The sequence below is a fragment of the Leiobunum rupestre genome, chromosome 9, assembly GCF_980474605.1.
Source record: "Leiobunum rupestre chromosome 9, qqLeiRupe1.1.hap1, whole genome shotgun sequence".
NCBI classification, from domain to species: domain Eukaryota; kingdom Metazoa; phylum Arthropoda; class Arachnida; order Opiliones; family Sclerosomatidae; genus Leiobunum; species Leiobunum rupestre.
The window spans coordinates 28,004,782-28,028,819 of record NC_143392.1 but is presented as its reverse complement, the minus strand read 5'-3'; the positions used below and the strand labels follow the sequence as shown (position 1 = coordinate 28,028,819).

Here is a 24,038-nt window from a genome sequence, read left to right as displayed (position 1 = left end):
CTAGGTTATTTGTGCGTATTAGTTTCACGTATGATGTCCGTCGCCGTCGCCGCCGATGTTCGCACGATTTATCGCCGCACGTTAGAGGTTCCATGACACACGATACGCCAATTAGAAATATCATGCCATCGTTGGAATTGTTAACATTGTTAGTGATTTTGGTCGATTTTGGCCTTAAAATGTACATAATTTTTTAAATTAAGAGCGACTTGGTTGAATATTATAGTTTTTAGGTAGTAGTAGTTCATTTCTGTAACTATGTTTCCTGTTGAATTAAGAAATTTTAATTTTAAGTGATAATTCTGACCAATTCGCGGGACCCCACAACCCACGTACGCTCTATTGTCATATTTGAATTTCGTGCCAATAGGTGCTACCATAAAATCGCCATCAAAGTCCAATATAGAGTTTGTGCTGCCGCGACTGGACTTACAACATGTTTTTCGTTATATTGCGTAAGCTGTCATCTGGCAGTAGTGTTCGGCAGGGGGTAAAACAGTTGGAGATGATTTTACATAAATATGATCTATTGATACAGGCGTCATCTAACTCATTCCCGTTTCGTTACTTTATTTCCAAAACCAGGTAACTCGAAAAATTCTCCTTCGATAAAATTCGTCTTGGGTTAATTAAGTTAATGTACAAGATGATTGGAAATTTAATCTTTGAAATATATTTAATACAGCGCAGCGGGGGATAGTGTGTACTCAAATGTCCGAGACGTCTTGTTTTACCCCAAATATTTTCCCATCCAGAGTGAAAATTTTCCATTTTATAAAAGGTACATTCTTAGCGTGGTTCGTCACCAACTCGGTCGGGAACCACTGATTACACCTTTTAAAGAAACGCTTCTTTTGTTCGATCCCCGTTCGAAAGAAAATCCCCACCAACATGTTGGGGCACTAAAACGGAAGCCATTTACTAGACTCGGGTCAATTCGGTTCGCGACTCGCTGATCCGTACTGTTCCCCGCGCTTTCAAGATAACTTATCGCGATCATCGATATATCGTTTGTCGTTTAAGTCGAGGTTTAACTGACGGTACGGTCGGAAAGTATCGATAGGGTAAAGTCTGCCAGCAGCCACTTTCAAAGTTATCGCCGTTTCGGCTCCGTAAATACTATAGGATTGCAAAATCGTAAGTTACGTTCGTATGGACAAGTCGAAAGCGTTCACCCTTAACCATTCCCTCTATAAAACGGTGCGTACTTGTCAGTAGGTACGGAGGTTAGTATAGCTTGACACCTCGGTTGGGCAGGGTATCCTCCATATTGCATTCCTCTGTTAGGTATAAAAACCATAGTGCCCCACCCCTTCGTGAATTTTTTGGGCTCATCCCGAATTGTCTCGCTGTCGAAAGTGCCGCTGGTTGCTGGCGGGGAAGTGGACGGCTGAGTTCGCACCGCACGAATTTTGTCGGTCAACTGGTTTCCTAGTACAGGGTTGTCACTGTCACAGTACCTTGAGAACCTGGAAAAATTAGGGAATTTGTAAATATGTCTAAAATTCAGGGAAAGGTCATAGAAAAGGGTACAGGACCTGGAAAATCTGAAAAAGTCAGGGAATTTTAAAATGTTTCCAAAAGGTCAGGGAAAAGTTCAATAATTTTAAAATGTTTCCAAAAGGTCAGGGAAAAGTCTAATAATTTTAAAATGTTTCCAAAAGGTCGGGGAAAATTCGGATAATTTTTAAATGTTTCCAAAAGGCCAGGGAAAATTCGGATAATTTTTAAATGTTTCCAAAAGTCCAGGGAAAATTCGGATAATTTTTAAATGTTTCCAAAAGGTCAGGGAAAAGTCAAGGAATCTGAAAATTGTCCAAAAAAGAAAGGGAATTTTAAAATTACCCCAAAAAATCAGGAAAATGAATTTTTGGAAGTAAATATTTTTCATGATTTTGACCTCAAACCAATTATTTATTCTACAAAAATGGTCAAGGAAAACCTGGAAAAGTCAGGGAATTTAATTCCGGAAATTTTGAATGAACCCGGTTGAATTTTAAGAACTAGTGAACACGTCAGATAATTTCATTTTGGTTTCAAATGGAAAACGTTTACTGAAATATAGATGAAAAATTTGCCAAGTTTTTATTTAAAATTAGTTAGGCAGAAACACTGGAAATGCCCCAGGGAAAGTCGATGAATTTGAATCTCAAAAATCTGTATAGAGTAGTTTCAGTGCTACATCACGCAACGTCACCCATGCTTTTTCCTATAGATCTATTTACAATTTTTAAGGAGCAAAGACGACTTTAAAGGGTAATATTCATCCGAGGTAACGTGGTGATGGCGTTATTTTTTAGTAGATGGCAACATGACGTCATAATTTTGATTTTCAACGATTGGTTGAAAGTTTTCAGTTTTTAGTGGAGAATGGTTTTGTCGGGATTTAAAATACAAAATTATCTTCCCTGATTGGATAGTTTAAAATTGTATTATAGTGCCATCTATGGCGGAGAGTGTTAACTACTGTTAAAATTAATTGTTAATTAAATTACAAAATTATATATTTTTAATAAGAATTTAAAATACTATAATTTAGAAATTAATAAATAACTTTTTAAAAAAAGTTTATTTTTCATAAAATTTATAGTGTCGCCATCTACCTCAAACATTATTAAATAGGAAGGTACCTCGGGTGGATTTCGCCCCTTTTTGCATATTTCCCTGTAGGTAAGATGTGAATGCGTCTATACCTGTAGTATGAAAACGAAAGTTGTCCAACTAGCGCTTCGTAGAGCGAACGTATCCTTAGAGCAGAACCCCTCCGTAAGATGTGTTCGGGGAGGCTTTGTAGTCATCATTTAGAGTCGGCCGCGGCCTTGTCAGCTACGTATAAACGTAGGGGTTCCCCCTCGTAATCAGAGTGACCTCGCTGCCAAGTAACCTCGAAGATCGTCTAGGCGTTTTAAAGCCTCCCGGATCCGACTCGTATCGATCCGTTCGGACGGAAGGGAGCCAGCGAAGTGACCCATTAAGTTGACCCCGTGTCTGGACCGAGCGCCCCCTTTCCTCCTGCCCTTCAAAATTCCCCAGCACCCGCCCTATCCGACCAGAAAAACAATCTATTTCCACTGATGGCCCGACATGTCCGAATTCTTCATAAATGGACTGCCCCAAACTACCCTGTACTGGCTCGATTCCTTATTCCGATAACTCCTGGTCAGTGATGGGCATTTTTATTAATACAGCCGCTCGGCTCGCTAGATATTCGCTCACGCTCGCCCTTTTTTAAGGGGTGAAATCGCCGCTCTTTTCAAATAGCTTTCTATGAGTGAATATTTTATTTTATATAAATTTGCGCTCCTCTATCGATATTTTATGATCGGATAAATTGGCGCTCCTCTATCGATATTTTATGATCGGATAAATTTGAGCTCTTTTCGGTTTTTGAGCTGTAAAACCTTTGCTGCTCTCTTTTTAACCGGTGAAATCGGCACTCTTTTATGAGCGGCGAAAGTTGTGGCTTACTCTTTTTTGAGCAGCTAAATCGTTGCTCATATTTTATCTCTTCAGACTCTTTCTGTAGCGGTGAAATTGACGCTCATCTCTTTTTCTCTCTTTTCTTTCAATTTCGCTCAAAATGAGAGGAACGCGCCCACCCCTACTCACAGTTCGGTGTGGCCAGTCACTTTTGCCTCCCTAATAGATTGCCCGGTACAGTAGTAAAGTTCTTTCATACTTCCATTTCTGGCGGAGTTGGAGTAATGACTATAATGTTGAACGAGGGATCATAAAATCAGACTTTATTCTCAGATTTTTGGCTCTCTTTGATCGTATCGCTATAAATTCACCGTTATCGGCTTTTTTCATGGGAATTGGCCAAAATACGCCTGTAGAAATATTCCAATGCCAATAATCCAATGAATCGGGAGTGTGATATACTTTGTCATAAATCCGTTGTATACTTTCCATAAGCGCGTAATACAAGTTCATAAATAAGATCATAAGTCTATAATATACACGTCTTAAGTGTGACCAAAGTATAAAGTCCATAAAATAGCTTCCATAAGCTTGTCCGTTAGTCGAAATAATTACTGAAAAGTATAATGAAGTGACACTGACTTAAAAAAAACTATTGCCACGAGAAACAAATGTGCGGTTATCCTAGAAATGTTTATCAGAAAATATTTCACGTGAAAGCAGGGTTGCCAAACGTCAGGGAAAATAGGAAAATCAGGGAATTTTTAAATGGGCCTAAGATGTCAGGGAGTTTTAAGAATTTGTAAAAATTCGGGTAATCCAATTTTATCATGATACTTTTTGAAGGTAATTTTACTCTAAGTCTATGATTATCATTTATTTCCTTGAAAGTTTGGCTAATTTTGTCATCATTGCAATAACCTTTTTACTGAAATATAAGTTCAATTTAATTTATTAACTTCTGATAAAAGTAGAATATTAAAGGAAAATTTTTACCTTAAAAGTCTCTTCAAAAGGTCAGGTAATTTGGGTCTCAAAATTGTGTGGCAACCCTGGAAAGGGAACGGACTCACTTCCGCGAAATATAACTATACACTTATGGTACAACCATACTTTAATTCACTCCATCGACTCGCGTAACCTTTGACCAGCTTGAACAGTACCTCTCTAGAGGGCAATTATGTTATTGAAATACTTTCTAAAAAGGCATACTAACGGATTCATAATATAGACTTATGATATGACGAATGGTAGAGAAAAGGTTGAAGACCTTTCCCGTTGGTATTGATTTTGTTATTTGATAGGCCCTGTAGATCATTTATTTTAGCCCATCGGAAAGAAATAGATTTTCCAATCGTTGAGGCCCAATTTCTGGGAATTATAATGACTGAATTAAGGCGATTTTTCCAGTTCAAATTCGGAATTGCGGAAATATAGGGCTTGTTTTCGAACCTTCCCTGTTAAGTCTTTATCTATATGGGCCCCTTAACTGTCCAACATTGGATCGTTTGGTATTAAACCCAAAATACTTTACACTCCCCATTGCGGGAGAAAAATATCTGGATGCAGTTTAGCATTCTCGAATTACCTGAGGGCTTTTATTAATGTTAAAAGTTTCCCCGGCTTTTGTACCCAATTGGATGATAATAAGCGGGCTAGAGAATTTGTCGATCCTGGCTGGCTTGTCTGTTTCGCTACCGGGGTGAGGAATAGTGTGAGAGAAAACATTCCCCCTATAATTACTTCACTGTTTATCGAGGAAATGGAAAAACGGGATATACTCCTCTTTCCAATTAATTTCCTTTATGAGCGCCTATGCACAGTCTCCCTCGTTTCACTTGGATTTATTCCGTGCCGGTTCTTAGTTAATTGCGTATTCGACGCGTTGTCAGACGTTCTCCAAAATAGCCCCATTAGGCGGTATTTCCTTAATTGTATGCGGGCAACGATTATATTGTTATAGACGCGACTAATGATTTAATTACGCGTTACTACTCAATCAAATTGTTATCATTCTCGATTGGATATGGATACCGCGCATTATCTTACGCACAGTCTCGCTCGTTTCGAGTGGATTAATAGGCCTTTCCATAAATTCGCTAAGACTGCCCAACTTGTTCGTGAAATTACGCAGTCAAACCTATGGATGAATTCATTAGCTCTCTTTAGTGGGAGAGCTGGGGAAGCATTGTAGAAGTTAGAAAAAAAAATAGTTAACAATAAGGTCACGTTAATTTAAAGAAAAGCCTATTCAGTACGAATTCTTCGATTTTGCCCATTCGGTGTTAGACGTATAGAAAACTAGCCCAATTAGGCGGTATTTCTTTAATTTATGCGGGCTACTTTTAACTTAAATTTTAAGTAACGATTATATTGTTATAGACGCGACTATTACATGTTACTACTCAAAGAAATTGTTTATAGATTAGTTTTCCTTTATGATCGGTTAGCGTTTCGAAAAATAGCCCAATTAGGCGGTATTTCCTTAACTTTATGCGGGCTAAATTTAAGTAGCGATTATATTGTTAGTGATGCAACTAAATTTAATTAGATGTTACTTCTTAATAAAATCGTATAAATTAGCAGTTTTCCCGTTGTCAGGGGTTCATTATGATAACTGGTCATTTATTTAACAGCGTTGCCACACGTACGATAATTATCGTACACGTGGATAATTTGTGGCTAATTTTTGGGATGATATTTTCAACATTTTTCGATAATTCATTGATAAACATGGTAATAATGTTAAATATTGATAAACATGGTAATAATGTTAAATATTGATAAACATGGTAATAATGTTAAATATTGATAAACATGGTAATAATGTTAAATATTGATAAACATGGTAATAATGTTAAATATTGATAAACATGGTAATAATGTTAAATATTGATAAACATGGTAATAATGTTAAATATTGATAAACATGGTAATAATGTTAAATATTGATAAACATGGTAATATTGTTAAATATTGATAAACATGGTAATAATGTTAAATATTGATAAACATGGTAATAATGTTAAATATTGATAAACATGGTAATAATGTTAAATATTGATAAACATGGTAATAATGTTAAATATTGATAAACATGGTAATAATGTTAAATATTGATTAACATGGTAATAATGTTAATGGTAAAATTGGTAATAATGTTAAATATTGGTTTATATTGAATAATATTTGAAATCAAGAAAATGATTAAAAAACGGAATATATCAACTTAAACGTCATTTTCTGTTCTAATTTTTGAAGGTTTTATTTCCATTAATGTAGGTGTAAGTTTTAAATTCTGTAAATAATTAATGGAAATATATTGTTTACCACTTTCCCCATTTCATCCCTTAACGTTATTAACTATTATTTACAACCTGTTAAATACCACTTCGGAACCCTGGTATTATCGATTGAAAAATTTCGCAATTACAGAGTACCCAAACCCCAAGGTTCGTAAATCGTGCATGCTCTAAGGTGACCAAACCCTTACTATAAATTAAAAAACTTCTTTATATTCCCAGTGGTAAGATATATCTTGTATATTTCTGGTATTATCGAAAAGAAATTCCTCTATTACCGGTCCACCAAACCCCTGCCATAAATTATAAAACTTCTTTATATTCCCAGGAGCGGCTACGGAGACCTTTTGTATAATACACGCTATACTGTCAATGTTAAAAGTAACTACAATAATGATAGCTTAATGAAATTTCTTCTACTATCATTTACTTGTAAAGTTTGACGGGCTACCATTATATCCCCTCGAAGGAAGAGGGAGTGGGGTACTACTGGTATAAATCATTACTCGGAGAGTATCTTTTGAGGGGGGAATCTGTTATGAAAGACACAATAACCCCTTTTGTTTTCCCCAAAAAGAAGAGACAAGAGCCCGATTTCTCCGTTATTTACCCTCGTGTACTCTATAGAAAGAGGCCTTTGGGGGTCTTTCTCGACGCTTCAACGCTCTTTTCCCGTAATACTCTTTTAGCCCCATCTTCATTTGTTCTTAGGAACACTGCCAAAATAAATTGGAACGACTCGTAACACGTGCCCGCTAGTTACGTTCGCACCAAATCTATCCACCATACTACCTCATTCGCAGGCCGAACACAGTTCCTATTTTTTCTTCCTTTTTCTCCTACAATTTCCTGTATTTTAACTCAAAAGTCTGAAGAAATTAAAATATTTTATATTTTACCCTTAGAAGTCTGTAAAACGTCCTAGTTTTTAAAGATGCTTATTTGCAACAATGCTCGACGATAGTTTTCGACTATTTCTATCGGTTATCAACTTTATTTTGAAGGTTATACCCCCTTTAAACAAACTTGACAACCGTTTTCTCTTATTGTTTAATTAATTTTCTTCCTATATTTTCCCTTTTCCCCCAAAATTATATTCCTATATTTTCCTTTTCCCCCTTATTTTCTTTCAATATTTTTCCTTTTCCCCAATCTTCTTCCAATATTTTTCCTTTTCCCAATCTTCTTCCAATATTTTTCTTTTTCCCCAATCTTTTTCCTATATTTTCCCTTCGCCCCAACTTTCTTCCAATATTTTTCATTTTCCCCAATCTTCTTCCTATATTTTCCCTTCCCCCAACTTTCTTCCTATATTTTCCCTTTTCCCCCAATATTTTCTTCCTGTATTTTCCCTTTCTCCCCAAAATTTTCTTCCTGTATTTTCCCTTTTCCCCCCAAAATGTTATTTCTATATTTTCCTTTTCCCACTTATTTCCTTCCAATATTTTTCCTTTTCCCCAATTTTCTTCCTATATTTTCCCTTTTCCCCCCAAAATGTTATTTCTATATTTTCCTTTTCCCACTTATTTCCTTCCAATATTTTTCCTTTTCCCCAATTTTCTTCCTATATTTTCCTTTATTTCACTGCTAAATTTCCTATAATTCCTTTAAAGGATTTTAAAATATTCTGTGGTCACCCTGCATTCGTAAACATCTTGTGTACTCCTCCCGCTCTAGCGCGAACGCGTCCAATATGGATCCTAATATGAAAGGATTTCTCTCGGGGGGGGGGGGGGGTTCTCCGAATATAACGCGATGGCCCCCTTTTGTTTTTCCAGATTTATTTTATTGGCCGTTGACAGGCCCGACTCTTTTATCATTTCCGAATTATTATTGACTTCCAAGGCCTCAAATTAAATCAGCGACGCTGTAATATTCCTTGACATCGCGATGAACCCAATTTTAGACGATAACTTCCAATCGCTGCTGCTTTTATTTTCTGTTTACGTTTTTGGAAAAGCTCGTTTTCTGCGTTGATGTTTTTACGCGTTTCGCCATATTGTGGCTGAACACTTTATATAACGAATATATTGGAAGGTACGAAGCCAAAGATGGTTAAGGTAAAAGGCAAAATGTTTAGTAATACCGATCGGAGTACGTCAGTTTTCGGGAACCAATCAGATACTTATAATGTTGATCCTTATTCTTCGAGCATTAAGCATGGCTGCCACACGTCAGAGAAAACAGGGAAAAGTCAGGAAATTTAGAAATGGGCCTAAAAAGTCAGGAAATTTAGAAATGGGCCTAAAAAGTCAGGGAATTTAAAAATGGGCCTAAAAAGTCAGGGAAAGGTCAGGGAATTTAAAAAATGGGCCTAAAAAGTCAGGGAAAGGTCAGGGAATTTAAAAATTAGTCTAAAAAGTCAAGGAATTTAAAAATGGGCCTAAAAAGTCGGGGAATTTTAAGAATTTGTAAAAATTCAGGGAATTCAGTTTTATCTTGACACTTTTTACTCTAGATCTATGGCAAATTCTGTTATTATTATTATTATTATTTAGATCCTTGAAAGGTTTTTTTAACGTTGAAATAACTTTTGTACCGAAATATAAGTTGTTTAAATTTATTAACTTCTGATAAATGTAAAAGTTAAAAACTGTCTAAGTTTGGCCTTAAAAGGTCACGGAAAATAACTTAAAGTGGTCTGGGAAAACGCTGATTAGTTAGGGTATTGAATCTGAGAATATTGTGGCAACCCTGTTAGGGGAGTAGTTCTTCTACAAGTCGCCAGAGGAATATAGCTTTTTCTAGCGCCCGTGCGAAGAATATACTAATAAAGCCATGTTTTGTGACGTAAGAGCAACTTATTCTATATATTTTTTTTACTTTACATTCATTCAATTTTAAAAATCCTTTAAACGTAATCATTTCGACATAAATTTCTGTAATCATCAACATACGGATATTATTTTGATAAACGTCTTGTTTTCTGTACAGTTTTCAGTTGTCGGTACAAAAGTCCCAAGTTCGTTTTGACGCACATTCTAATACACGTCGCGGGTTTGGTAGGCGAATGTTTCTGGCCTCCTTGTTTCAATGTGGCTCTTACGTCACAGTCTCTTACTTTTACAAGGCTACGAGCGCGCGCTACAGTCGCCAGCGGAATATAGGTTTTTCTAGCGCGCGTGCAAATCGCTCGTGCGAAGAATATACTAATAAAGCTGTGTCTTGTGACGTAAGAGCAACATTTTAACAAGTTGGGCAAGACGTTTTATTTTATAAAATCAACTATTTTTCCGTTACGCGTCTGTTATATTTTATCGCGTGATATGTAATGTAAGAGTACATAATTTATGTGTAGGCCGTAGTAACGTATGTATGAATAATAGTTGTATTGTTAACTGTAAATGATGCTCCTAGACTACTATCTAGGTCGATTTAATTTAGTACGTTGTACATTGATTTGTATAAATCATTTGGTATTTCCGAGAACAAAATATTAGGCGGGTTAAGGCACCCTGTGAAAACGTGAAAAAGACTAAACTTTATTGATGTGTATAATCTAATCTTCTACAAGTTTCCCCTACACCTTTCCAAGTCCCTTTTCGTTGGTGCCCTTTTAAAGGCTGTAATTTAATGGCGCGTTATGGTTAGTTTTCCTTTTTGCAGTATTTATCATAGATAGATTAAAAAGATTCATGTATTTATTCAAGAATCCATACCTCTACTTGGAATGCTTATCGCGGCAGATTTTCGTCTCGATGTTGATTAAAATCCAGTTATTTAAAAAAATCATTGATTTAAAGGGGAACGGTCAAGCTTTAACCAGTTAGATAGCCCTAAACTAAATTTTATGGCGAAAACCGCATCAAAAAATATGAAGTGGTTAATTTTTAATAAAATAAAGAAATTTAGGGAAATTGAAAAGCGCGCGTCCGCCGCGACACCTGGTGAGAAATCGGTGAAACAGAAAAACAACACAAAAGCGCGCGCTGCTGAAGACGCGAAAGATTTGTTTTGCACGCGCGGCGCGTTCCAGTTATGCGAGACCTAAGCCTAAATGATAGAGTTAAATTAGAAGTTTTTATTTAAACCAAGGAATATCTCTGCGTGTGGTTCCATACCAGAGTGACTGAGAAAAACCATATCACCTACGACCTTCGGGTTACCGTCCCAACGCCACTAGCACTGGACTACCGAGGCCACGAATAATCAGGCCTCGGACATCCAATTTTAGAATGACTCGATCTGGTTCACATTATTGACGGGATACATTTAACCCGTTGTTGACGGTGCCGTAGCATTTTACGTCAACTATATTTTAAAACAGGTCCTTGATAGCCTGCAGTCATACCAATGAAAAATTACTTTTGTTATAACGCCATAAATTAATGCAATTAGAAGATTTTATTTAAACCAAGGAATACCAGAGTGACTGAGAAAAATCATATCATATCAACTTCTAAATGTATTAATTTCCTGCGTTATCACAAAAGTAATTTCTCATAGAGTTAAATATTCATGGGTTAAATAGCTTCATGATATAAATAACATTCTTGGTATCTGCTTTCTAAAAGCTACCCTAGATGGCTCCATAATATCAATCGAAAGTGGCGTATTAAGTGGAAAGGTGCGACCTCCCGCCCTTGGCCTCTTTGGTAGTTAGTTCAAAGGCGATAGGGACAGGGACGGGGACGGGGGGGGGGGGGGGGGGTAAATGGTGAAGCCAATCAATAGACCCTAATTAAACCTTAACAAAACCTTTATTTGAGGCTCATAAATATTCAACGACAGTGTCTCTAAAAAAAGTGACGGATGGTTTGGAAATAGAAGTTTTCATTATCAATATAGGAAGCCCTCCCCCTAAAAAACCGCGCCTTCGTGATCGGCGACGGAACCACAAAGGGATTAAGGTAAACAATCATTAATAATGCGGGGGATTAATTTGTCCCGTTCGTTCAAGATGAGCGGGAAGAGACCGCCTCGGGGGTATCCCCGATTCCCCATCATCCTCTTCAACCTCCGACGCTCAGCCCCGCCATCTTTCGAGGACCCAACTTCACCCTTTAATAAAAGTTCTCATAATGAGGACGCTTAATTTCAGACAGGGCGTCCGTCTACGCGAGACCTCGGGGACTTGACTCTTTAAGGACGGCGGTCGGGTGAGATACGGATAGAAAGAAAACGAGAGGTTCGAATTACGCGAATCGGGCACAAGGTTGGTCGCTGTCTTGTCGCCCATTGTACGTTGATGGTGATATTATTATTAACCCGTTAAAAAAGACGCTTATATTTAGGCCCGGTTTCTCTTACAACAACACGCCGACAATTTAAACATCTTGTTCTAACAATAGGGTGACATCACTCCCCGTCCAAATACGCGATGCGTGTTATGTTCGTGCTTGCCGCTTTGGCCATTGAAACCGTCAGGTGCTTTGCATCATCATGGAACTTTTAAATAAGTCGTTGCGTATAAACTGGCTACGAAAATATAGTTTTCAAATGTAATTCGTGAAAGTTTTCTTCGCAAGTGCGATTTCACACTTCACAGGTGGTAAATGTTTGTTGTGAAGAATGGTAAAAACGGTATGATATGAAATGCAATAAGTGGAAATATGGTAGATAATAAATTTATAAAATTAATTTGATTATAACCCAGTATGAAGTTACGCTGATTTTGTAACATCAATTTGTTAATAATGTTTAAAAACTTGAAAATGAGTGTTATCGGAATTTTAATGTTGTTACACTGTTTATAAATGTTTTCATTGATTTCGCAAAATATTAAATTATCAATATTTACCACAATTCAGTTATTTAGATGCGGTATGTTCAGTATTTGAATAAGTGGTATTTTGGGAACCCACAGACAAATGTCGTTGATATGAAGCAATTGAAGGTGGATTATTGGTGTTATTTTAAGAATGTTTTACAATTTGAAAACTTAAATTCTTATTTTTGTTTCTTTCAGAATTGCGTGTCTCGAGCGTTATTCGACAACATCGCGGAGTCGCAGGATGAGTTGGCTTTTCGCAAAGGCGAGTTACTGACAGTCTTGGAACAGAACGCCAATGGTTTGGAAGGATGGTGGCTGTGTTGTCTTCGAGGGCGACAAGGCATCGCTCCGGGCAACCGTCTTCGTCTGCTTCCAGGCGTCTACGACCACACCGGCTTAGGGTACGCTGGCGGGCCAGCGTCCACCGGGGCCCTCAACGGTTCTAGTCGATCCTTGGCCTCTCAACAGTCGCCGATGACGCCGCACGCCGTCTTCAACACCAACTCCGAAGGCAACTTATCCAACGCTACTTGCAACTCCGGAACCCCGACTCATTGCAGGCGGAGAAGCTGGCACGCTAATCCCAATAAGGTTAGAACCTTTTTTTATTTATTAAAAAAAAACAATGAAGCAGTCGTTAAAAAGAGGTGACTTTTTGGTGGTTAATTATTGTGGACATTTTTCCGCATTTTATTTTTCCGGAAAATTAACAACACTAGTAGTCAGCCTGACTAGTGAGCCTCCTATCTTAATTTATTTTAGTAGTCAGCCTGACTAGTGGGGGTAAAAAGGGGGGTATAAAAACAAGGACAGCCAACCTTTTGCTTTACCCGTCAGAAATAAAATAGTTATTATTACTTAAGTTACATGATAAATTTAAATAAAATGGGATTGATGAATTTATGATACACAATATTAATTGATTTATGAATATTTAGGTAAATTTTTCACAAGTCAAATTGACTAGTAAGTCCCCAGATTTCGATTAATTTTACTAGTCAAATGCCGTGACTAGTGCGAGGGGTCAGACATTTACCAAAATCCCGTACACTTTGTCTAAAATCGCAAAATCTTTTAACTCTCTCTATGGTAAATTAACATCGAAATCCCAAAATCACTTCAAAAAGTAATGATAAAATCGACAAAATCTCTACGAAATCCCGAAATCCCGTACAAAATAATGGCAAGTGTCCGACCCCTCAGAGTAGGGCCTTATGTCCAACCCTGATCGTAGCCCACCCTCCTCTCGGTGCAACCGGGGTCCTTTTAAAAATGTACTTCGCGACCCTTCAACATTTCGACCGCTTTCTCGAAAAATCAATCTCAATTTATGACCGGCTTATTTGAAAACGGAGCTTTACCAGTCCACTCCGAAAACGCAGTTTTTACCCTATCCCCGGCGTTGATGACAGTGTCATTTTAACCGCACTCGCCTACGACCAACTCCAGGAAGAGATTCCACGATGAGACGAAAGAAACTTGTTAACCAGTTTTCCCCGGAATTACCAACGTCCCGCGATATAAAAAAGGCTCTCTTTCTGAACTAATATTTCATATAGAAAAAAGTCCTTAAACGTAGTCGACAAGTTGGAGGGTAATTTTTCTCCCCTTTTACTTTTTAGAGTATCCTTTTTTTTACGACTCCATTTAGCTCCGTATCACTCGCCAAGACCAGTTCCCCCGTCGAAAGAGGAAGTGCGGTATCGAGTAGTGGACCGGATATTCTGGTACATCCGATACCCCTTAAAACTTCATTCAAATGGAGAATATAGCGGGCTCATATAATGGATAGGATAGATGAAGGGGGCGTTGTTATATATCGGGCTGATGGGCTTCTGGAGAAGAAACCATCCTGGGAGGACTCCGATACGTGGGCGCGTGCACTTGACGCGTTCCTCCAAAGTTTACGAGCCCAGTCGTCTTGATTTCTGCCGCGGCCTCCCCTCGCGCCCCTCAACCAGGGCCCCTCTATTAGATTAAAGATATAAACAGCGCCAGGTTTTTGTCCGCAACCATATTTCATTCGCGAAATGAGCCACCCCGAAATTTACGCGTTGCGCCATTGTGACCAAAAACGAGAACAGTTCGGGTTTTTACACACTATTTTACCTTAAGGTTTTTGAGACCTACTGGGCCCACGTACAGTGTAGCCGATGCCGATGCCGCCGTATTCCACCTAACTCGCCCAGAATTAGGCTTAAAAGGGGCTGGGATATCTCAATCGAAAGGAAATATCATGCCCTCGGTAGCCCGCTATGGATTTCGGAGATCGGGGGCCAACATGTTGGTCATTTGCCCATTAGGGCTTTTGGGTGATATTCGACTTTAAATCAACAAAGTTTTTTAAATTTTTAACCAAGTCGGTCTTAATTTATATTTTTAGTTAGTATTGATCATTTTTGAACTACGTTTTCGGTTGCATTAAGAAATTTTAAATTTAAGTGAGATTTCTGGCTAATTCGCGGGACCCTACAACCCGCGTACACACTGTTGTCATAGTTGAATTTCGGGCTAATTGATACAGGCGCCATCTAACTCGTCTGCGTTTCGCTACCTTATTTCGAAAACCAGGTAACTCCAAAAATTCGGTTTGTCTAAAAATTAATTTAAATTAACGTGTTCTCGTTTCGCTACCTTATTACCAAAAACAGGTAACTCAAAAAATTAATTTTAGATCAAATTTCTCTAGGGTTTATTAAGTTAGCGTACAAGTTGATTGTAAATTTTTTCAAATTTAAATTTAATATTTTAATATATTTAATACATCGTGGGGATTGTGTGTAGTTAAATGTCCATGACATCTTGTTCTTAGTATTGGGGAACGACGTCGGGTTTATTCTCCGATACTGGCGATATAGTCTGGAACCGTATTTCATTCGGGAGCCAACCAGAAATTTATAAACTGTGCCATTATGCCAACATGTGGATAGTTCTGATTTTTCTTAGTAGAACATCGTTAGATTGATATTGGTAAAATTGTTGGACTTCAATCTCATTAAATTACGTACTATAAGTTCGACCAATCAACTTTTTTATTTTAAGATACACATTAGTAGGGTTCACACAGACCTGGAAAACCTTGAGATATCAGGGAATTAGATTGAGACAGAAAAGTCGAGGAAATATCAGGGAAATTCCTGGGGTTGGAAATTTTTTGATTTTTTAAAAATAAATCCAATAAATCGATTTTATTTATTTAAATCGGATTCTTTTTAATATAATTTACTGTCATAATTTTACCTAAAACAAATATGTTTTAATTTTTAAAGACTAATCTATATATATGTATAATTAATTTATTAAATTTAAGCTAATAATCATATAAAAGTTTTTATTTTTTTAAACCTATTTTGGTACTTTACAAAATAAATTCGGCGGAATCCAGAGCCACAGGTATATCCAATGCAGCATTAGGGGGAAAGTAGAAGAAAGATTAAATTTAAACCTAAATTATAGCAATTGGCAAGGTTTTTCTTTTTCAAAAATACTATATCAAAATTGATTTCAATCGCGATTTAAATCAATGATTTAAATCAGCCAACCCTGGAAATTCCCAGTCTTAGGAAGAATCAGGAAAATTTATGAGGGTTCAGAAAGTTTTCCCTTAACAGTACAATTTTACACAATACTTTTATAACAATAAAGAAACCCATTTAAATATCCATCATGAACAGATCTTGGGGTTTGAATAAGAAATATTTGTTTTTTATCCATAGCCGAAAATTATCCGAAAAAAAAACTTCTTTGTTGCATATTAAATCGTTTTATAACCGCGAATAATATCCATAAATAAAAAGTCAACCGAAATTGTTATGAATAATCGAAATTTTGTCGCATAATTTATCTGTTCTAATCATGAAATGTAGAACCCTAAACCTCTCCGTGAAAAGATTAAGTTAGCAATGATACACTAGGTCAGTGTAAACTTAAATTTTATTGCGATTACTTTAACATATTGACCTGTAAAAATCAATGGAAAAACCTGGAAATATGATATAAACCGGTTTACCAATAGTTGTACGAACCGTGATTTAATTTAAGTAACTCTATAGTATCTGGTTATTGAGTAATCCAAATTTCAACAGATGCCATTTTAGCTTCCTTGTACGTAGCTGTCAGCAAAGTATAAAGGAGAACTGCTCTTTGTAAGAACTATATCAAATAACTTTCCAACTTTTCCAATATGGTGGGCTGAGAGATACGTAAAAAATGCTCCATTCCCTTCCCCGATTGACATCCACCACATTGCCGCCTTGAGAAATATTCGGCGCCTCGGATAATGTTAATCTTAATTCCGGACATAGCTACTCTTTCCCCTTCGCGCGCCGAAAGAGATGTTTTGATTCGCTTCGCTGGAATTTAAGTTTTAATCACTTTCGCCTTTAGACACTTCGTCGCCGTTAAAACAAAACCACGTATCTTTTCGGTGGCTTTTTTGAGAAAAATGGATTTTTAATTTTGCAGGGACTTGTGAAATCGCGTGTTAGGTATTTACACGCGAGTTAATTTTATAGTTAAATAATTTCGTTTCAATATTGAATTTATGAGCATTTTAATTTAAAAATATTTTGCTAAAGGGGAATTTTTAGAGATACGTGGTTTCGCGTTATGAAGTGAGATAGGAGCTGAAAATAAGCGAGATACGTGCTTTTGCACGAAATTAGTTGTGAGTATCAAAGATACGTTTAAATGTTTTCTCGATTTAAAAAATAAATCCAATTGCAACCTTTTAACGTTATATACGTAAATTGGGGTGTAGAATCTAAATGTCAATTTTGACAAAACCACGTATCTCAAGTTACGTGGTTTTGTTTTAACGGCGACGACTTTCGCCTTTAGACACCCGAATAACTTTACTTTTCATCTTCTCCGTGATCGTGGCCGACACCGGCCTACAATTTTAACGCGAGTTAATTGCCTAATTAGAGTCGCGAGGGCCTATGTCTTTTTAAAAGTCAGCCTTAGCTCGCGATTACGTCGGAATTATAACCGAGGCTTAGTATCCCCGCTTTATCTAATAGCGTAGCTAAAGCCTGGATGCTCGCCTTTCGATGGCCGCCAAAAGTATCCGGTGATGGAGAGTTTCCGTGACGAGGGGTTGAAATGACGCTCTCGGATTAGGCTCGCTCATTGCCACCTCGTGCCCCTAATTTAACTTTGCACGTTTCCATAATAATAATATAAGCGCCAGTAATGGTTAAAAAAATTATACTTAGACGTTAGGCGCAAAAAAAAGGTCTCATTCTTAATAATTCATTGGCCTCTAGTTTTCTCTCCTTTTGTAGGATGACTATTTAAGGCGGCTTATGGCATTGTTTTATTTAGTCTGTATTTTAAATTAAGGCCAAGTGAAAGTAACGGTTCTAAGAGAACGTCGCGTCTTGTTTCTTTTAAACACGATGATCCCGCTTATACGGAGAAAACGTTTAGTCGGTGGCTACTTTCTGCCTATGGGCAGAATTCCACGGAGACTGGTTATTAACACGCTATTTTTTACTTAATTTACCATCATGACGAGGTTTAGGTCGTCTCTCCCTTAAGCTTTGGAAGGCGCTGTCTTTACCTCTTCGTCTAGCCTGGACCGTTTTGCGGGGTGGCGGTTGACGCGGAGGGCGGGTGGACGATGTTTTATAAGTGGGTACTTTTTCTTCCCGACCATCAAAGTCGGCCTTGATCGACTGATGGTCCGTAGATGGCGCTGCCTCCTATTATTTCCCCCTCCTTTCCCCCCTTCATATGGAAATTCCTTCACATTTTGAATCTTCAGTGGTATTATCAACCGGGGAAAGCTGAGGAATCTGGGTTGTGTAATCTACATTTTAACTCGTACCTTCTATAGCTACTGGTATTTGTGCCAACTCAATTTCCTTTGAAATTTATCGCTTCAGGAATTTCACCTATTACACCAGTTCTCATTATTTAACAAATGATTTAAAAGAATATTCTGGAAATCTATCTTTTAAAAATTATTTTATTACTTGACTGGATTAAGATTTCATTTATTTTAACCAAAAGTAAATGAACCGAATTTATCACTCTGGAATAGAGACTTAGCACTCCGTAGCTTTGGCCATGGCCCCCTTGTGGTCATGTTTTTCTCCCCACGATAAAAACTATTGAAAAAAAAAACTGACGTAGCACTGCCAAGTCCCTATTCCTGGAAAAGTCAGGGAATTTGAATATGGGTATAAAAATCAGGGAAAAGTCGGGGAATTTTAAAAATTAGTCTAAAAATCAGGGAAATATCAGGGAATTTAATTTCGGTGGCAAATAGGAAACTTTTACTAAAATATAGGTTAAAAAAATGCAAAATCTTGGCACAAAATAAGTCAGGAAAAATCTCCGGAGATGGTCAGGGAAAACCTGAAAAAGTCAGGGAATTTGATTGTGAAAAAACTCTGGCAACCCTGCCCCATGTTGGAGGCGTTTTCCTTATGAATATAATTTTGACCTCGAAAAAACTTTTGTTTTTATGAAACCATTTTTTATACATAGAAATAGCTATACCCACAATTCCCAAGTACATTTATCGCGTCAAAAGACGGGGATTAGCTTTTATTTGACTCGATTTTCTCATTATTTTCAGAGGGAAAACGCCCTCCGATTCTGAACGCTATTTCGATAACTTCGGTTCATTTACTTCTGTTTTTACCAAAAGCGACATAATGTCGCTTCTGAATCGATCTCAAGGCACTTTGAACGCGGCTTTAGTAATTCTCTGATGTAGAAATAATTACACGGATAACTTTACTTAAAAATTAAATAAAAACTTTATTTATTTAAATCCTCATTGATATCGTTGAAAGGCTCTTTTTAGCTGTTAAATTGACCAAATTTTTATTTAGTTTAACACCCGAGTAATTTTTAAATGATAGTCCTTTTGGGCGAATTTATTTAAGGGAAATACGATGCGTTGACCTCGGATGTTCTTGAATCGTAAATTTTAAAGTCGTAAGAATACGACGAAAGGCTTTAAAAATTTAATTTCCATATTTATATTCCGTTTTTCCCCTCAACCAAATAAGATAGTCTTCTAAGCCGGGAAAAAATACCTTCCTTCATAAATTATGTATTGGTTCTGGAGCGAAAGCTAGTGATCCTTTGGAAAGAGAGAAGAGATAAAATGATTTTATATATCAGTGAAATCCGTCTCTTCCCGACGGCGAATCTATGGGAAAGATTTGATAGGTAAATTATACACCGCTCTTCCCGGAGCAGCCGTAAGAAGAGGAAAGATTTTTTTCCACTTTTATTTGGGGTCTTGTCAAAAGGACGATTTCAAAAATTCCTCTTTTGTTCTTATTATACTCAGTCGGGGGGCTATTTTCCGTCTCTCCGCGTGCGAGAACCCCAAAAATCCTAAACTCCTCTCCTCCGTTTTTTCTTATTTTTATTTTTTGTCCCTCTGTAATAATAACCTATTCTTATCGAACCATAACGTAGTATTTTTAAACCGACCGGGGGTAATCTCCCCGTCGCGTCGTTGAAGCATCGTACTTTGTAGTTACGTACGCTTCCATATTACCGCCAAGTCCCATTGGTTACGCGTACTAATATGACGTTTAAAAGCGTATTTTTATTGGCAGCGCGCGTTGGGGTATCTGTCGGTTTAATAATATTGTAAATGTTTTGACTGGAGTTTGCAGTAGCGTTACCTGGTATAACGGGGAACAGATTCTACCCTCTTCCCCGCTTCGTTCTCTTTATTAGGTAAGCCGCGTCCGTATGTCTGGGAAAGTGGATGATACACCGTGGAAGAAGGTTTTTAATTTCGGAATTGGACACGCTATCAAATTGGTTTTGGCCATTTTATCGTTTTCCCGTGTCACATATGGATGGCGCTGTATTATTTTTCACGTAGTAGCGTAATTGACGTAATATCCGTATTTGTCGACTTATCGTAGTTCTTTGTAAGCGTTCATTAAGGGCCGAATGGTTACACTAGGGAATGGAAGCGGACTGCAATGACGTTGTAGGAATATCGGAAATGAGCCATACCAGAAAGAGGTAATTATGGGTGCGTTATTTTATTGCAATGGCTCGCTTTAATGCGGCCACATTTTCCGGTCAATTTGATTCGATGCTTAACTAGCCTCCCGTTTCCAACATTAATGGTTATTTTGAGCTACGCTTAAATGGTTCAAGACCACAGACGATGGTCATTTCGGCTTTGCGGTTTAAATGGTCGTTTAAATTTGCCCTTCAAAATTGCGGTCGATTTATGGGATAAATTTGTCAAAAAATTTACCAAAACCCCTGAGTAAAAGTTTTCCGACAGCCGGGCACCCGTATTGAGTCTATGTAACTTTGGCACTATCACTATATTGATTTTGAAAATTGATCTGCGGAAGACTACGGTGGCCATTGTCTACTTTCGCGCTATTTCAAGCTGAACTCTTTTAATTTTGTATTTTGACTTATAAAAGTAATATTTAAGGGTAGAACAGCCTCTTGTTTAGTGACTAAAATGATTTTGGCAAATTTAAATTTAAAAGTAATTAAGTTATTACGTTTTAATTCGGACCCCCGGAGCTAAACAAGTTGGGCAAGCGCCCAAACTACCCTATAGTTAGGACCTTATACTATTAATATTAGAATTATCAAAATTATTTTAAGCACTAGAGGAAGGTTCAGCCTAATAATAAAAATATAATTCAATTAAGTAATTGTGAAAACAGAAACGTTCAGCTTGAACGAAAAAGAGGCTTTTACTGTATTCTTCCCCCTTAAGGCTGTTTATTTCAGGTAACTCGATCGGTCTGTTTGTTAGATTTATGATATGGTATACTTAGGGAACTGGAATACCTGATGTTTAGATTTATGATATTGTAAAAGGTCTTCCATCAGGTCACTAGAATATCAGACTTCCCCTAAACCATTTGTTTCTTAAAGAATAATTTTCTCAATAAATCTGCGTAATATATTTATATTTTACAAAATGGTCAAAGCTAAGGCTAGTTTATCGATGAAAATAGTTAAATCCGAAATTAAATAAGGTTTTAAATACATTATTTAAATAAAGGTGTTTTATTTCATAAAATCATATTTTTTTGGGGATAATAGAGGTTAAGCAACCCCCCAAAAACGTGAACGGTAAACTGGTAGGAGTGTAGACTTGGCTTTAGTGTGTACAATCTACACTCGTTTTCGAGAGAAGGCTAAACGTATCTAATTCAGTCCAAATAAAGATCTGGTATTAACCTAGCTGATTATTATTTATTAATTTATTATATTATATTATATTATATTTTATTTTATTTTGGTTAATATTAAATAAAAAATGTTCCCCTTTTACCCATTTTTTTTATTTAAAAAATTCCTTTTATCCTTAATTTTTTTAATTAAAAATTCCTTTTATCCCTAATCACGTCCGGGAAAACAGGGAAAAGTCAGGGAATTTAAGAATGGACCTAAAAAGTCAGGGAAATGTCAGGGAATTTTTAGAATTTATAAAAAGTCAGGAAATAAATTTTATCTTGGCACTTTTTGAAGGTATTTCTACTCTAGATCTATGACAAATTCTAAGATTATCAATTATTTCCTTGAAAGTTTGGCTAATTTTTTCAACATTGCAATAACCTTTTTACTGAAATATAAGTTCATTAAAATATATTAACTTCTGATAAAAGTCAAATATAAAATAAAAATTTGGTCTTAAAATGTCAGGGAAAACAGGGTATAGTGAGGGAATTTGAATCTCGAACTTTTGTGGCAACCCTGTAAAAATTACTTTTAATCCCTAATTTTTTAGAGATTTCACTGGCAGCCCTGTAGCAAGTAAATCTTATATTTGATTAATTCGAACCTTGATATTGCAGCTATCTACAGTTTTAACCTGCCAGTCAAGGACAAAACATTTAATAACTTTCTTAGCCACTAATTCGAAATTTCACGAGTAGGGGGCCCATGTCCCGGGGCCTAAGGCCTCACCGTTCAAACGTTTTTTAATCTTTAATAAAAGGGGCCCCCGGTAAATACAGAGCGTTTTATATTAAAAAAAGTACAGTCCAAAAATGTCTAACTCGCGATATACTCGGGACAGCTTTAAAAGCAATGTTTTCATAGCCAGGAACCCATCCTACTTTTAATATATTTTTCCGTCTTCAATATTATATTTTTTATATATTTTTTTCATCCTAAGACATACGGAGGCTGATTTTGACATGATAAATGATGCGTTGTTTTTAGGGGGGTTTCCGCGCAGGAGGAGGGGGGCGATATGAAATACTTGAACCGTAGCCCGAAGGCAAACTTCATCCCCATCCATTGAGTCGGGGGTGTCTCTGAAATTGAATCTTACTCGGGGTGTAACGACTGCTCTCTTAAGTTGCTATACGCTGAATAAAACAAACTAGATTTTTGTTTGAAATTTAATTATCTCCGTCGCTAGGTGCGAACTTTTAGCAGGAATTTTTGCTTTTGATTTTAACTTATAGCTTATAAAGTTTACCGGTGCCGCCTATTTTTGGGTAGGTCTAGCCACGCCACTTATTGTGTTAGGATTTTATTAGTTGCGGGTTTGGAATTTTTCGGCGAATATAAATAGCTATTTTATGCTAATATCCGCCGTTATAACGTCAGACGGTTCACTATAAGTCATTTCCTATATTATAAAAACCTTTTGAGTTGATTTAATTTTGCTTACATCTGTAGGTTTAATTAACCTTTTCACTTTACACTACTGGATTTTCGTCCAAATTTAAGTACAAATAAGTTAAAAGGAACCACCTATGGACTGCATTGTAAAGGATGATAAAATTAGCGAATAAGTAGATTAGTCCATTATGAAAACGGATAATAAAGCTAAACCCTAAACAAATTTGAAGAAATTAAAAAACTTACTAAGTACAAATAGTCTACTTGGGATACGCATCCAGCAGCTTATGAACCGAAAGTGAGAAGGCTAGTTGTATTACAGGGTTTCCACACGTCAGGGAATCTGATAAAGGGCCTAAAAACTCGGGAATTTTAAGAATTTGTAAAAAGTGAGGGAAAAGTCAGGGAATTTAAATGTGCCTAAAAAGAATTTGTAAAAATGCAGAGAATTCAATATTCTCTTGACACTTTTTGAAGGTAATTTTACTCTAGATCTATGACCAATTCCACGATTATCATTTATTTCCTTGAAAGTTTGGCTAATATTTTTCAACATTGCAATAACATTTTTACTGAAATATAATTCCATTTAAATTTATTAACTTCTGATAAAAGTAATATATAACAAAAAAAATTTGTCCTTAAAAAAAGTCAGGGAAAATCTCTTTAAAGTGGTCAGTGAAAACAGTAAATAGTCAGGGAATTTGAATCTAAAAATTTTGTGGCAACCCTGTATAAGATAATACAAGTTAATTCTTAATCACGATAATTGGAAATCATCCGCCCTACTTTCAATAGCTCTTTCTATAACATAATGTATACGCATACATGTATATGAATTTTTGGAGCGCGCGCTTTCTAATATTTCCGTGTAGAGGGTCTCGTGCGTTTTCGCGCGAGCTCAACAAAAGCAAAAATATGCGTGCGCTCTCTAACTTTCACTGCACGATGAATCTAACGTAATCACGTGACCTCTCGTATTTTATATAAAGAGCTATTAAAGCGAT

The 24,038-nt window shown here is 36.7% G+C and overlaps 1 protein-coding gene across 2 annotated transcripts in view; it reads left to right on the top strand.

Annotated features, from left to right (window-relative positions):
* The window catches only part of p130CAS (Serine_rich_CAS and FAT-like_CAS_C domain-containing protein p130CAS), an 84,085-nt gene that overhangs the window by 41,865 nt on the left and 18,182 nt on the right, over positions 1-24,038 (top strand). For both annotated transcript variants that reach the window (XM_090159353.1, XM_090159354.1), the window contains one exon: positions 12,631-13,026. In XM_090159353.1, the coding sequence (XP_090015479.1) occupies positions 12,631-13,026 (396 nt within the window). The remainder of the gene's footprint in view (positions 1-12,630; positions 13,027-24,038) is intronic.